This window comes from Dermacentor andersoni, chromosome 3 (assembly GCF_023375885.2).
Source record: "Dermacentor andersoni chromosome 3, qqDerAnde1_hic_scaffold, whole genome shotgun sequence".
Taxonomy (NCBI): Eukaryota; Metazoa; Arthropoda; class Arachnida; order Ixodida; family Ixodidae; genus Dermacentor; species Dermacentor andersoni.
Genome location: NC_092816.1, coordinates 162,628,730 through 162,645,692, shown reverse-complemented (window position 1 = coordinate 162,645,692; position 16,963 = coordinate 162,628,730). Strand labels below are relative to the sequence as shown.

The 16,963-nt window shown below is 46.6% G+C and overlaps 1 protein-coding gene across 1 annotated transcript in view; it reads left to right on the top strand.

Annotated features, from left to right (window-relative positions):
• LOC126524532 (probable RNA-binding protein 19) overlaps positions 1 to 16,963 on the top strand; it is a 119,306-nt gene that overhangs the window by 37,719 nt on the left and 64,624 nt on the right. Inside the window, exons 15-18 of the mRNA XM_050172830.3 lie at positions 96 to 162; positions 736 to 790; positions 1,552 to 1,648; positions 7,553 to 7,752. Coding sequence (XP_050028787.2) covers positions 96 to 162; positions 736 to 790; positions 1,552 to 1,648; positions 7,553 to 7,752 — 419 coding nt within the window. The remainder of the gene's footprint in view (positions 1 to 95; positions 163 to 735; positions 791 to 1,551; positions 1,649 to 7,552; positions 7,753 to 16,963) is intronic.

Below are 16,963 nucleotides of genomic sequence, written 5' to 3'. Positions count from 1 at the left end.
ATGGTTGTAACTAATGAAAAATCGAGTGCCCCGGAAATCCTTAATCTCTTGGTTTTCCAAACACCTATCTTGTTGATCACCTTGCTTGCCAACAGGGCCGGCTTCTCCATCTCCTGCCGGCCAAGGCTAAGAAGTCTGAAGAAGAGGAGGGTCAGGGAACGGGTAAGCTTATGAGCAGAATATTAGCAGACATGACATTGATGAATTTATGCACCTGTGTTTCTAGCCATCTGGGCCTCTGTGCTACACTCATTAGGTGTTTAGTTGATTTGTTGTGCTTGTCCATAATTTAATCATAATTTTGCAGTTCACTTGTGTATCATGTTTTGCCTGAGAGCTCTTTTTTAAGTACGTGAGGTGGGGCAGTAACCAGTGCTTTTGCACAGATAAGGAGTTAGGTTTGCTTGGCACAACAAGGATATTGGTAAAAGCAATGTTAATGTGAAGAATGGCAGTATAGAGCATCAGCGATAGCAAGCATGAAATAATCATGACTGAAAATTGTGCCAGAGAACACAATGGAAGAAGACTAAAACGATCACAAGGCATCTCATGATTGTCTCGGTCTCATTGCTTGTTCGTCGTGTTCTCTGACGCTAAACCAACTATCCCAGCAACACGTCTTGGACAGTTTCATAAATAAGCATGGAATACACCATGCAGTATGGCTAGTATCTGTTGCATTATTTAAGAACAGTTCCTTTTTTTCCTGTTTCTCTTTATTGTGGTGTGCAGAGGCCAAGACTTACAAAGACAAAAAAGAAGCGGAGCTCAAGAAGTCTAGCGGGAGGTATGTCTTCCAGGTAACCTCAGAATCACAGGCACCCCACGCCCCCCATTTGTGTGTATGAATAATAATGCTAAACCAGTGTGTGTGTATAATATTCTAATATGTCCTAAAAAATTTTCTTGTGCAATATATGCAAGGCTTTTTGAGATATTTGTTGAAGCGGCAATTTTTTTCCATGTAGCACTCGGGCAGTTTCGGGTGCACTCGCAGCTACCCGTGCACAAGTCCGGACAGGTGCAGCAGCTGACACTGTTCGATTAAGTGGCTGTTGGTAAATCAGCACCTGATGCTTCAAGTAATTTTAGCTGAAGTCAGACAGTAAAAGCACGGAGTCTCCTAGACTTTTCTTTATTGCCCAGCTATACCTTTGAGTTTTAAGATCCCATCATTCTCTTGGTTGAGCATTTATGGCAACATACGAAGGCAGCAGTATGTGCGTCTGGGTCTAGTGAACAGCCATCAGCATCATATTGCCATTGAGTACAAGCATCTCATTAGAAGTATCAGGTTGATTTGCTTGCAAATGCTTTGTTGAGATTTATGCATGTGCATGTTGGCTTTCTCTCTTATTTATCTTCTTTTTCTTTTATATAGTAATATATATCCTTTGTTCTCATACAGTAATTTGTTAGTCAGTGCTTGTCCTGTACCCTACTCTGTTCATCTCTGCATTGTTTTTCTACAAACTATAACCGACCTAAAGTTATTGTCATATTTCTTTTTAGTGATATGGGGTCTTGTTGCCCTTGCTTCTGTTCCAGGAGTCACAACTGGAACACCCTTTTCTTAGGAGCCAACGCCCTTGCGGATGTCATGGCTGAACGTTACGCCACCTCTAAGCAAGAACTGCTTGGCACGGTAAGAGCGATGCGCGGTGCTAAGTATGATCCAGTTTTGACCTGAGGGCTATAAGTTTCGGAACTCTTCCTAAGGATTTTTTCTATGACACGAATTTATGCATATCAAAATTGTAAAGACTCTGGCTTGTGTTGTGGTCTTGTTGTCTCTGTTCTGTGTTTTGCCCCAAAGGGACATGGAAGAAAAAAAATTAAGTTGATCTGTATTAGCAAATTTTCCTTCTAGAATACCAAAAAATTGTGAAACACGCATGCATACTCTTGCTGCCAGAGGAAACTTGGTAAACCAGAAAAAGATACAAAAATGATGAAGGACGGGTGGTGACCTCCTTCACAAATTCCTGCCCCAGCTCACTGTAACATCATAGATTTTGATGGCGCCTGTTAGGGCCTAGTTCACGTTTAATTAGTGTAAGGACCAACTGCATTGCATTCTCAAGGGGCCTTAAATGAATATAGCAAGTTTTCAGAATGACTAGTGTTCTACAGCGGCCCAAACACGGAAAAAAGTGCATTGAAGTCTGTGACATCACAATGACATATAGGCACTCGTGTCTCAATTGGAACTTTGAAAAAAGGAAGGAAGCTAGGCCTTCAATCTTTCTTCATATTCAACCACTTGCTGTGAAATTGACGAAATATAATTTTATAAGAACACTTAATTTGTCCGAACTAATTTAGCGTTTCTCCTTAGTTTCCTTTTAAGTTTCTTGGGAATTGCTTTCATTTTATTTATTCATACTGTAAGCCCTTGTGGACTATTATAGGTGTGGAGAACAAAACAAAATAAGTGCATTTGTGAAAAGCATCACTACTGATACATCATAATCAAGAAATAAAAGGCATAAAAAACGGCAAAGGGAAAGTCAAAGAAAAAGACATAGACAAACTACACTCAACGTGACAACAATATGTACTAAGGAACGGCATCAGGGAACACAAGACGATTAAGAGCTCCTACAGATATGCCAGTGGATTCTGCTTTGCCAACTGACCGTTAATTGTTTAGCTTGACTGCACTGTGTTACACAATCTGTCACAATGATACAAAGGCCTCGGCTTTCTTTGCTGGAGGAATCCTGAACAATCGCTCACCCGCCTGTAAAGCTGACCAGAAAGAAACGCCACTTTTCCTGCAAGGCCAGGGGCAAATCCACTGAGATGTTTTTTTAGAGGTGAGGCTAGAGCTCAGTGGAGAAAAGAGCCCTGCCCGTTTCAATGACCTCGGCAGAAGCACACCTCCTTTAAATCATGCAACACCCTCTGACAGGAAAAGAGGGCTGTGGTTGGCCAGTTGGTACATCACTAATCAAGAACTGCTCAAAAGACAACAAAAAAATTAGGACAAAAGTGCCTGTCAAGAGCAACATACAGGAAAACCTTATTAACTCAACCCTCATTAATTCGAACTCATCCTCTGGTCCCAGCACTGTATGCATTATTTAATGCAATCAAACTCTCGTTAATTCGGACGTATTTAGCCACACATCGGGTAATGCAGACAACTGACGGAGCTCGACGAGTCTGGAACGCTGGAAATGTGCGACGCAAAGGAGTAAAAACAGTGCTAGCATCCAACTGAAATGAAGTGGTGGAGTCTGTATTGCTGTGGTCCTCAGCACGAATCATATGTGAACGACAGCAACGCCAGAATGTTTCATCCATATTTGGGCGTTTAAAGCCTTTACTCTTGCATTTAACGCCTCTCATAGCACCGCATCAGCCGCACGCCTTGATAACTCCATAGTTGCCGTCCATGGACGCATCCGTAGCGACTGCGGTTTTGTCCGCATTTGTTACCACAAACGGTAGTTTCGTATTGACTTGGTGCATTCTTCAGCCGTACGCCTTCAGAACTGCAAGGTCGCTGTCCATGATCACGTCAATAGCAGCCGCAGTTTCGTCCGCAGCATTTGTGGCAAGTGGTAGTTTTGTTCTAACGTGGTGGATAGCTGTCCAGGATGAAGAGCACCAGCTGCATCGTGATGGACGGACAATCTGTTGGCTACCAGCTTACTGGTGAAAAATGAATGTGCACGGTAGGGAAAAAACATGTCTCGCGAAGACGTGTGCGCCGCTGCTGTGCTGCGAAGGAAGTCGCAAGGCCTACACCCCTGCTAGCGCTAATCAGTCACGAGATGACAAGAATTGCAGCTTCTGCACTCATTTTGTGAAAAATCAAAACAGGATTTGCTGGTTCATTCAGTAAATATACACGTGTTGACATAGTACGCATTCATTTATTGTTTTCTTGCTACCCTCGATAACTCGACGTTCGGTTAATTGGGAAATTTTTTTTAATCCTGTGATATCCGAACTAACAAGGTCTTACTGTACTGTGCAGAAAGTACAGTGTAGATTCTCGTTATAACAAAATTGTTTTACTCTAATTATCACTTCATTCGAAATTTCTCCCATTCTCGAACCAAAAGCTTGCATTTTAAACCAGATTACACGCAACACACCAGTAGGTTGCTACACTTAGAGCTAACTATTAAGGGACATGTGCACACTCAGGGCGGCATTCTGTACCTTTTGCACCGAGTGAGCGATTGAGCGAGCTACCCTCTCCATCGCGAGCTATCGCCATTGTGGTGCCTATGCAAGCAGTGCTGCCATGGTGCCACGACACTGCGTAAGTTGTGTGCAATGGAACAGGCAAGTGTTACTTCATGTAGCTTCCGTGTACCTGGCGTGCTAAAGGTCGCCAGAAGTAAGACTCACTTCATCTGTGCTTGTGCGCGAGCTATTTCAATCGCAGTCAGGCTGGATCACAATAAAAAATTCTCCATATGACGCTCGTATTAGACTTCCGTTGGGTTGTGCTGTTTCACCTCTACATTCTTACTTAGCCTTTATCAACTAGTTGCTTTTATCGAAACAACGCTTCTATTGATATTTTTCAACGTCCCATTCACTTCGTCATAACGAGGATGTACTGTGTTTATATACTAGGAGAAATGGTATCTCCTTTTATAAAGTGGGATGTCGCACATTCTGTAAACAGCAAAGTTCTGGCGGTGCAGTAAAGGAAGGGTAGTGCACTCACATGTGTGTCACGGTTTTGGTGACTGTGATAGGGTTCACAAAATCTCACAAGTGTGCTGCTATGGTATCGGCTGAAATTACACATTCTTCAAATATTCATTCGCAGTGCCATTTTTTACAGTGTTCTGAACATGTGTGCGTGTATCCCAAGTCTGCGATTTACGCATTGCTTAGTCTCACTCATCTGTCAGTGCCAGTGTCAGGTAAAATGGTACCATTTGGATAATAGTGCACTTCTTTGCAGCTGCCGCAGCACCAGCCCAGTGGCTACGATGTTGGGCTACTGATGAGGTCGCAGGTTTGATCCCGACCGCAGCAGTCCCATTAATTTTGGGGCATAATTCAAAAACGCTTGTGTGTTGTGCATTGGGTGCACATTAAAGAAGTCCAGGTGGTGAAAATGAATTTCCTCCTGCGGCATGCCTCGTAATGAGATTATAGTTTTGCCACACAAATCATCAGAATTTTTGGGGGGGTAAATAAATCTTGGCATATGCTTTATTTTGCAGTCTCGTTCCTTAGGGCCATTTTTTTTTCTCTGGCAGCAGCTAAGAAGTTTGTTGGAGGTGCTAATAAATGCTGGTATTACATTCATTACCACAAACCTTTTCAATGTGTGTGTGCATGAGCAGCAGCCAGTCCTTAACTCTTTCATTACCGTGAGAAAATGGTCGTTTTTTATAGGTCTCGGAAAAAAATTATTTGCCACTACAAGTAATATTCCAGCACACAGTGCAGCATAGCATATTGTGCATAATAAAATGCTCTTTCCAAAAACGTACGTTGCCAAATAAATAGTTATTAGGTAAAACGTAAAAATTCTAGAAAGCGCCATTTTCGCTGCCACTTGATAAAGACAACAATAAAAAAACCTGATATCTAGAAAAATATTAGTATGAAAGAAAATTCAGAATATACATTTCAAAGATAAATAACCCAGGAATAATGACTGAAAAAATAAATGCTCACTATACTGCTGTTCTTCGGATACAAAAAAGAAACTAAGACTATTCATCACTCATGCCATGCGGTGAAGCAGTTCCTGGATATTGTGAAGCATAGGTACACTCCACAATTTTCTCACAAAGTGTACGGCTTTTGTTCAACTTTGAGGTCCTCATAACACATTTTGCAGTTCTGCCTTTTAGGCATCTTCTGAGGATGGTCCGTTGAGAAGTCCAAGGAACATACTTCACCAGTTTATTTAGTCATGCACCTCCTCCAGGACCAATCGCTTTCACTGGGGCTGGACAGCTACAAGATTATGCATCCAAGCATATCTGTTTACATTTATGCACATTGTCTTTATCACCTCGGCAGAGAACAGTAGAAAGAAATCTCACACCGTTGTTAACTGTCTTGCGCTAATTTGTAGTGCACATCACATCACCACATCATAACCAAGCAAAGTATGCACCCTGAAGGTAATCAGTAGAGCTCTCAGGTCGTGTAAAAAGATTGGCAGATAAGTGCGCACAAAGGAGACCACTCAAGGCCGTAAAGGAAACTCACCGATGAACAGCTGCGGATGTCCCTTGCTGACTCTAAGTATCGTCGCCGTCAGAGCTTAAATCTGCTTTGCTGTCATCTTCAGAATCTTAACTCGAGTCCTCATCACTAAATTGAAGTGCGGATGCAGCATAATTTCGAGCAGAACGCTTTTCTCGCGACACAGCCGTGTGGGACGACGCCATGGGAAGAACTTTCGATAACTGCGCGGTGACATCGTCAGCCCCCCTTGCCAGGATTTTACTAGAGAAGCATTACCGAAACTCTTGGAAACAGGTCGTAAAAGCCAGGTCCACATGTTGGACATGCGACATACCTTCAGAAATACACTTTAGCTGAATAAAATGACTCTGACTCCAAAATAAAGCACATTAGTGAGCAGGTGGCGCCATTTTCGGTTAATTATCACTGCTTAGCAGAGTTGGATGGCAAAGCCGGCGATATAACTTAATTTGTGATGTGCTGGGAGTCATTTGATTACCACATTTTGATGCTAGTGCAGCGTAATCCTGAGCAGCATGCTTTTTCTCGAGCGCAGCAGAAGACGACAGCTACACCTCTTCTTGCTACAACATATGCACATTCGTTTGCAAAACAAAAAGGTCTGTAAGAAATGACGACATTGCCAGAGCGCGAAAATTTAAACTGATTCTGAAAGTGCAGTGCCTGTACTAACTACTGGATGGCCTTATATGGATAAGAAACGACTCCAATAAGTCGAAATTGGCAATCTAAAGCATCATTCACCGGTGATCAATTTGAATAGGCGTGGTAACAAAAGAGTGAATAACTTCCTGTGTACTTAAGGTGGTGTGTCACAGATTGAAGTATACTGAGGAAAATGCCAGCTGCGGCAATGAACTGTCCAGCCTGTGCCAGAATGTGAAAAAAGGAAGGCTTCACTCGACCTCCCAAAATTTTCTGTTCACCTTGCCTTCACAAAACTTCGCCTCATATTGTGAGGCGGAGGTCAGATTTAGATTTCATGAGGTTGCCCATTATGGATGAACATGCACTTTGCATTCAGCAGTCATCGACTGGGTGGGATTTCCTTGACAGGATGATCATTTTTGGCACCTGGAGCACAGCGGCTATTCCTTATGCCTCCCATCTTCAGATGCCACTGTTGTACACAGTTGATCTTCTTTAATGATTCACAGAGCTCATAAACAATCTCAGTTGAATATATTGGCGATTGCTAAAGTTCAATGCATTGATAACAAGGACAGTTTATATACGTTGCCAGCAAGGGACTGTTCAGGAGCAGTTTACAAATGAAGTCTCTCATCAGTTTGAAGACCTTTTCTTCTATTTTCTTCTTGCATTATCCTGTCCTACCACTCTGCAGGAAACAGGTGAGAGTGTGGCTGTGCGCATGGCCTTGGGCGAAACCCAAGTAGTGGCCGAGACGCGGGAGTTCCTCGAGAGCAATGGTGTGGTGCTGGACGCGTTCAGCCGGCCAGCCGCTGAGCGCAGCAAGACCGTCATTCTAGTCAAGAACCTGCCAGCCAAGACGCCTCCCAAAGACCTCCACAACGTCTTTGGAAAGTGAGCTTGCATGTGTTTTTTATTTTTATTTTGTTGTTGTATTCCGTGCGTCGAATCGACACTTTTATCATACTGATTTTTGCTTCAGTTCACAGTATTGGTTCAACTCCGGAGCGAAAAAAATAATGGTTCAAGCCGGTTCGAACCATCAGGTTCATTTGCATAATCAAAGAATAATTATAGGAAAACCGCACACATTAATTTTGTACGAAAACTCACTGCTGCTGCTGAGCAGCACTCTAAGCTGCACTAACAGATTGCGTCTCTTGTGTGTTCTTCAGGTCTTGCATAGTTACGAAAGAGCTGTGCAGATCCAACACCAATGCAGGAATCACAAAGCTTTAGTTAGAGAGAGAGAGAGAGAGGAGAAAGTGTTGAGAAAACGAGGAGAGTTCTCCAGCTTGCTACTCTGCTCACAGAGAAAGGGAAGAAGAGAGAAACAGATGACTGAGGGGTAATAGTGAGGGCAGGCAGTAGGATGCGATTATATAGATGTTCATGCTCGAAGGACTTGTTCACAGCCTTCAATCTAGGCCAGTGTTAACTAAATAATCTAAGAGAGCCTTAACGGTTTGCCTTATTGATTTCTCCACTCAATCGCCCTTTAACACTTTTGCATTAAATGGCCTGTAGTTAATTTATGCCACGGAAGGTATCAATGCCTGCCATTCAAAGTCATACTGGGAACGAGCAACAACTATATGTGCTCAACTGTCTCGGGCACTTTGCACGCATCACAGCCTGGTGAGTACGCGCGCCTGCGCCCTGACGTAATACGCTGAAAGCGGTGCCAATGGTGCTGCTATTTACTTTTAAAATCGTGGGAAGATAGCGTGCATTTTTACATATGAGGTGGCATGGTTGAGCCACACGTGCAGGCAATGCATGGATGAAAAGCTCCTGGAAAGGTGGCCAACCTGAACCGAAAACTGTAATTTCTTTCTTTCGGGTTTTTTTTTCTTTCAGTTCCAGTGCGACCAAAAATGATGTTTTCTATTCCTTTTTTTGGTTTTCGTTTCAGTTCCAATTCGATACCCTGTGTGTTTTTTGTTTTTGCTTTTTTAATGCTATGAGATCAAATTTTCTACCTTGGATGTTACATTCCATCTTAAGCCACACGCATACTGTAGCAAGCTGGCAAAATTTGAGTGCATTCAGCATAGCAGGAAACTTGTATGTGAATTTTTTATGTTACAGTTGAACTGCATTGCATTCTTGCAACACTGATGAATGACAAAATTAAGTGTGTTTTGCAGAACATAGAGTTATTTAACTACCTCTGGAGAAAAAGCTCAGTGAAGAAAATGGCAACTGCAAAGGCACTGCCATGTTGCTACAACTCATTTTTCTAAGGCTAAAGATATTCAAAATGTTATGGAAGAAGAAGCGTTAGCATGTAACACATATTTATGATGTGTAAAGTTCATGCTATTGAGAAAATTTTGGTGTAACATTAACGGTGCCTGAAAGGAAGCGCATGCAGCCGCCTGAACTAGATGATAGATGACATCAACCTACTGAGGGAGGCTCGGGATGGCAGTGTTTGCTCGTCTTGTCTGAATTGCTTCTCATCCTCTGCACCTGTGCACCTACACTGAGTAGCAACTGAGCAGCGCCCTTGTGGTTGCTGATTTCAGTTCATAGGCGCTATGGGGAGCTTTTCCTCTAGAGTTGTTAACTCTATACTGCAGGGTCAATTTGTACGGTACACGCGTAGTTTCATTTTCATGTGTGTGCCTTGGCAGTCAGCTGGAGGTGGTTTCTGTAGGCATTCTCTGGTTCTGGTTGATTTTCTCACACGCGTGAATGAATTTTGGGTACAATGCCAAGAGCATGCCCTTGCTGTGCCATTGAATGCCAGAATGTGCGAAGCAAGGAGATTCCGGCACACTGTGCATGTTTTTGGAATTCAAAAATAAGTTATTCAGAACAGACGACACACTGGTGGCCCCACACTTTTTGATGTTCAAATTGGAGTGCGCAAAATGGAAGTTTTCGGTTACAGTGTGCATGGAGAGCCCAGTTTTTCTCTCTTCTTTCTTTCTTTCTTCTTATTGTAATAGTATAACCATTTTAACTCCTCTACTCTCAGTTATCATGATAAACTGAGAGTAGTTAGATAACAATGGGTCATGGGCCTGCTAAGAAAATGTGCCTTCCTTCAGAGAGTACTTTTGTTTTGTTTTTGTTTTTTCATTTCTCTCTGGCTACTAGGTGGGATTCAAATGCTTGATAGGATAGGAGGGGATGGTAGGGCTGCAGCAAGGGTCTCAAAGCTAGTAAGGTGAGACTGGAATTCAAGCACAATCGCTGATGTGAACCAATGCCAGCAGGAGAGAAATGATAAAGCGGGGGGAACTGAGAAATTGTAAGTGAGGGACAGCTGAAATGCTGATAGGCAAGGAGTGGACAACGGGTTTGATGGAGTAACAGAGAATTGTCTAGCTTCACTTGCTCGTGTCTTGATGGCCATCTGGGAAACATGAAAAAGTCTCAAAATTTATTTTCATTTATGCGTCATTACCACATCAGTCCTGGATATCATTTATAGTGGCAGATGAGGTATCTTGGACCTGCACCTTTCGAGATGTGCTTCCTCAAGGATCATTACACCATGCTTCTCCAGTAGTCAGCTGGTTTAGTAATGTAGTCTAATTGTACTGGAAGAATAACGCTGGCCGGAACACTATCGAATGAGCAAACTTTAAGCACCCTTCCAAAAATGGCAAAATACTCCATTTCAATATAGCCGGTTGCACTATGAAGGCTAGGGAGTCTCTTCTCACTGCTCGCATCCATGACGAAAATACACTGCACCAGATATGAAGGAAAGACAAAGGCAAGCGTCATATGATTCTAATTAACATTAATCGTCATAGTCTTGTGTTGCAAAATATACTGTATTGATTACATGGAAGTTGTAGATCGTATCTATTTACCACTGAACGAATGAAGCGACATGTTTCTGCGACCATCGCCCACAGTAAACTGCTTATGCTAAGGCCAAAACATGGTGCATCACATATTGGAAGCACAAGGGTGCACAGATAATACATGATTTGACATAAGCTTGCGTCTACTAGTTGTAGTTTTCATACTGTGAAACCCCATTGGTCTTATTCCTCACTGTTGTGTTTTTGCAGGTAACGTTCTTGCAGTCCCGAACTAAATGCCATTGATTCCCATGTATACTGTTCCCCTTTTATGCGCCACCATTCCATAATGTTCCTGCATCTTAGTTTGAGTTTGAACGCAGCAGTCACATAAATTTGGCAGCGCAAAGAGAAATTTGCTCTCCTATGTTGTTGCAAAGACGATAAACGCACTATGTTGCATCAAGCAGCCAATACGTTACAACATGCAACCAAAGTTTGCACTAATCGACTGAGATTGCACTGGCATATCGGGAGAAAACGTGCACAAAGCTGTTGGCGAAGCACCCAAAGCATAGAGTTTCCTAAAAGTATGGCCCAAGGAAGTGTGCACCATTCAAAACCTACTGGGAACCGAGCACGGTGCTAAATTATTTTGGGGCCTGCAAAAGCGCATAATCACTCGTTCTCTTTAGTCAGCTCCACCGCAGTAGAGCTGTGTTATGCGGTGAAGCGTACGCGAAATGTTGCAGTGGAACATATCAAGAGTGGAAAAGGGCCACTGTCGCGGAACATCCTATGCGTGCCTTAATTATACATGCGCACACACTGTCCTCGGTCACAGTGCAAGTGCTGAGACGTCTTAAGAACTGTACTGGCTGCCATTCAGAGCCGTTTACTACGACGTTGCTGTGGTGATTTGCAGCCTTCCTCACTGCTACGTTTTCCCATCTGTTACGTTCTCTTTTTTTTTTGCAATTTCTTGAAAAATGTATGAACATAAAGTAGTTATTGTTTAAAAGGCATCGCAGATCAAAATCAACTGCACTGTGAGAAGCACTGAATGAGACTTGTATGACTGGGCTCTTGTGTGGTTCCTGTGCTATTGCCTGCTATGTGTGAAACAGAGTGTAGGTGGAAAGGATGCAAATTTTGTTGCCATTATGGCAAAGAAGTCCGACACGACCGTGGACGCGGACAAGAAGACGCAGCAGCGTAGGCTTAGCCAGTCACACACCAGGAACAGCGTCTAGCCCGAGCCCCACTTCAGTAGCGCTGGCGATCCGGCTGCGGAGCTCGGCACGGCGCACTTCTTCTTCCTTACAACTTCCCCCCTCGCTGAAGACGGAGCTGCACAGGAGGCCTAAGGCGTCGTGAGGACGAAGGGCTCGTGATACGGCTTGAGCCGATCTGCGTGCACAATTTCACGGCCTCGGCGACGCAGGTCCGTAGGGGGCGTCAGAGGTTCGATAACGTAGTTCACCGGAGAAGTTTGGCGTATAACCCGGTAAGGTCCATGGTATCGGGATACAAACTTGGAAGAGACACCTTGTGTCGAAGTAGGGGGCACCCACAACCAAACAAGAGCGTCAGGCGAAAACTGGTGGTGGGGGCGCCCGTCGTCATGACGAAATTTCTGTAGCGCTTGTTCTTGTGTTGTAAGGGAGTGAGCTAGTTGCCGACATTCTTCTGCATACCGGGCGGCTTCGGAAACCGGTGTACCTTCTGATAAGTCGGGACGGTAAGGGAGAATAGTGTCAATGGGAAATGATGGTTCGCGGCCATATAGAAGAAAGAAGGGAGAAAAGCCCGTCGTTGACTGGGGTGCCGTGTTGTAGGCGTACGTGACATAGGGAAGGATGAGGTCCCAGTTGGTGTGGTTGGAGGCGACATACATCGAAAGCATGTCGCCAAGAGTTCGGTTAAAGCGCTCTGTCAATCCGTTTGTTTGCGGGTGATATGCGGTGGTACAGCGATGAATAATGCGGCATTCAGCGAGAAGTTCTTGAATGACATCGGCGAGAAAGACGCGGCCACGGTCGCTCAGGAGTTCGCGGGGAGCGCCGTGACGTAGAACGAAGCGTTGAAGGAGAAAGGAGGCAACGTCACGAGCCGTCGCGGCTGGCAGAGCGGCCGTTTCTGCATACCTCGTGAGATGGTCTACAGCTACAATGACCCAGCGATTGCCAGCAGCTGTGTATGGCAGAGGCCCGTAGAGGTCTATCCCAACCCGGTCAAAGGGTCGCGAAGGGCACGGCAAAGGCTGCATTGGTCCAGAAGGGCGGCAAGGATCAGGCTTCCGGCGTTGACATTCTGTGCAAGAGCGAATGTACTTTTGCACAAATGTGTACATACCACGCCAATAAAACCTATGACGTAGTCTGGTGTAGGTCTTGAAGAGACCAGCGTGCGCGCACTGAGGGTCGGCGTGGAAAGCGGCGCATACATCAGTGCGGAGCTGCCGAGGTATTACAAGCAGCCATTTGCGGCCGTCGGAACTGTAGTTACGGCGATAGACAATTCCGTCGCGGATGGCGAAGTGCGAAGCTTGTCGGCGTAACGCTCGGGATGGTGGGCGTGTAGGTGAATTAGAGATGTAATCAATCAAAGATGAAATCCAGGAGTCCTTGCGCTGCTCCAAAGCCATGTCGACAGAAGCGAATGGGAGAAGTGGGTCGTCTAGGACGGACACACTGACAATGTCGGCGTGGACAGGCGAGCGCGAAAGAGCATCGGCATCGGCGTGCTTCTTGCCTGAGCGGTAGACAACCCGGATATCGTACTCTTGGAGCCTCAGTGCCCACCGGGCTAGGCGGCCGCAGGGATCCTTGAGAGACGACAACCAGCAAAGTGCGTGGTGATCGGTAACGACATCGAAGGGCCGGCCGTACAGGTATGGGCGAAATTTTGTGATGGCCCAGATGATCGCGAGACATTCTTTTTCCGTGACGGAATAGTTGGCTTCAGCTTTCGTCAGAGTGCGGCTCGCGTAAGCAACAACATATTCTTGGCAGCCGGGCTTTCGCTGGGCGAGCACAGCGCCAAGACCAACACCGCTAGCATCCGTATGGAGTTCTGTGGGAGCAGTTGGGTCGAAATGGCGTAGTATCGGTGGTGCTGTGAGGAGGCGACGTAGCGTCGCAAAGGCATGATCGCAAGCCGGGGACCACGAGGAAAGATTGGGGTCTCCTCGAAGAAGCTCTGTCAGTGGTGCCATAATCGAAGCGAAATTTCGAATAAAGCGGCGGAAATACGAGCAGAGGCCAATGAAACTGCGCAAGTCTTTTAGTGACGTTGGCCTCGGGAATTCTGTAACAGCACGGAGCTTAGCGGCATCAGGGAGAACGCCGTCCTTCGACACGACATGTCCGAGAATTGTCAGCTTGCGTGCGCCAAAGTGGCATTTCTTCAGGTTTAGTTGGAGGCCAGCGTCACTGAGACAGCGTAAAACCTGCTCCAAGCGATGAAGGTGAGTAGGAAAATCGGGTGCAAACACTACTACATCATCCAAATAACACAGGCACGTGTTCCATTTGAGGCCTCGGAGAATAGTGTCCATCATCCGCTCAAAAGTCGCGGGCGCGTTGCAAAGTCCGAATGGCATCACACGAAATTCGTATAGGCCATCTGGTGTGATGAAAGCAGTTTTAGGCTTATCGTCTGCAGCCATAGGCACCTGCCAATAACCAGAGCGCAGATCGAGGGAGGAAAATAACTCTGCGCCTTGTAAGCAGTCTAGGGCGTCGTCGATCCGCGGCAATGGATAAACATCCTTTCGGGTTATTTTGTTTAGGCGACGGTAATCTACACAAAAGCGGATCGAGCCATCTTTCTTTTTAACTAAGACTACTGGCGATGCCCATGGGCTGTCGGATGGTTCAATGACGCCACGCTTTAGCATGTCACCTACTTGCTCGTCAATGACGCGCCGTTCGGTCGACGATACGCGGTATGGTCGCTGCCGTAGCGGTGAGTGAGAACCGGTGTCAATCCGGTGACATACAGTCGTCGTTCGGCCCAGAGAAGTGGTATGGCTGTCAAAAGCAGGACGAAATTTCTCGAGGAGACGAAGAAGGTCATGGCGTTGCTTGGGGTTTAAGGCATTGTCGATGACATGGTTGAAAACGTCCTCAGGCGATGTGGCAGTCACGGGACTACAGTAGAGGGTGCTGACTTCTGACGATCCAATAGGAAGTTGCAACGTGGTAATCGTGTCGTAAGGCTCCACAGTGCCGAGAGATTCACCGCGAAGCAACGTAATCGGGAACGGGAAGTAATTGTATACAGGAAGGTGAGTCGCGCCAGCTTGAAGGCCAAGCAGCGCAGTTGGGAGTGGTGAGAGGTGGCGATGAACGAAAGCAGTTGAAGGTATAAAGAGTACGGTGGCGTCGGAGGCAACGGAACAGGATACAGATGCCAGAACGGATGCGTGTGGAGGTATTAGGATGTCGTCAGTGAGGGACAACTTGGTGCAGGAAAGCGAAACGTCATCAAATATGGCATTGCCAAGCGAAGAGAAGGCGACTTCTGCACGGGAGCAATCAATAACAGCTTGGTGACGGGAGAGAAAGTCCCAACCTAAAATAATATCGTGGGAACAGTGGGGAAGAACGACGAACTCGACTGTGTAGAGCACACCTTGAATTTCAAGTCTGGCGGTACACGCAGCCACCGGCTGGACGTGCTGTGCTGTGGCCGTGCGGAGTAAAGGACCGAAGAAAGGCGTCGTGACTTTTCGTATTGAGCGGCAAAGTTTTTCGGCAATTACAGATATCGCGGCACCTGTGTCAATGAGGGCAAGCACAGAGACACCTTCAACAGCGACATCAATAACGTTAGGCGGCGAAAGAAGAGGGCTTAAGCGTTGCGGCGATGACGCAGTTCTTGCCTCAGGAACTGCGCCACTTAGTTTTCCGTGTCAGCAGGAGAGGGACGTCGACGCATCGGGGAGGGCGAGCGACGACGAGGAGAAGGAGAACGGCGGTCAGAAACTTGACGAAGGCTTTGGCGGGGAAGGGGTAAATCGCGGTCAGGAGCGTAAGGCAACGGATGGTCGTACGCGGCTGTGCGTGGGTCGTCACATGGATGAAGTGGACGGCGGCGGCACAGGCGTGCAACGTGACCGGGAATACCGCACGAATAGCAGATGGGCCGATTGTCCGCTGTACGCCAGGGATTCATTACTCGATGGACTGGAGGTCGTGGCGGCGTGGGGGTAAAAACAGGGCTAGGCATTGGAGGCGGAGCCCGGAAGGTCGGTGGTCGTGGTCGTGCGACGGCGTCGGCGTAAGTCAATGGGGCGGTGAGTTGAGGCGCCCGTTCCTGAGGAAGGGCCTCGGACACTTGTTCTTCTATAACGTGTCGTAGGGTCGGACTAAGGGACGAACTTGACTCCGGTGGATTGGAGATGAGGGAGAGCTGGCGAGCAACTTCTTCCCGGACGAAAGCCTTGATTTGCGAGAGGAGGGTGGCATCAGGAAAAGGAGAGGTCAAGCCGGACAACGATTCCTGATGGGGAACAGGACGGCGGGTGAGGAGGCGTTGACGGCGGAGCTCGTCATAGCTTTGGCACAGTTCAATAACTTGGGCAACAGTAGAGGGGCTCTTTGAGATGAGCATCTGAAACGCGTCCTCGTCGATACCCTTCATAATATGCTTGATTTTATTGCACTCAGTCATGGATGCATCGACGCGTTTACAGAGATCGATGACATCTTCGATGTAGCTGGTAAAGTTCTCACCAGGCTGCTGAGAGCGCGACTGCAGACGCTGTTCGGCACGAAGCTTTTGAACAGCAGGGCGGCCGAAGACCTCGCTGAACTTTGTCTTAAACATCGCCCAGCTTGGGACTTCACTTTCGTGGTTCCGAAACCACAAGTGGGCAATTCCGGTGAGGTAGAAAGGGACGGTGGTCAATTTAGTAATGTCATCCCATTTGTTGTTCCGACTGACGCGTTCGTATGATGAGAGCCAGTCATCAACGTCATGGTCGTCAGTGCCGCTGAAGATAGGAGGGTCCCGCTGGCGGAACGTGCCGGGGCATACGGTATACTGGGGAGCAGGTGGTGGTAAGCTCGTGGCGCTTTCGGTGGTCATGATGGCAGGGAGAGTCCGGCTGCGCAATTCCAGGATTGCAGGAGACCCAGCAAACCTCCACCAATTATGGCAAAGAAGTCCGACACGACCGTGGACGACACGAAGGACGCGGACAAGAAGACGCAGCAGCGTAGGCTTAGCCAGTCACACACCAGGAACAGCGTCTAGCCCGAGCCCCACTTCAGTAGCGCTGGCGATCCGGCTGCGGAGCTCGGCACGGCGCACTTCTTCTTCCTTACACC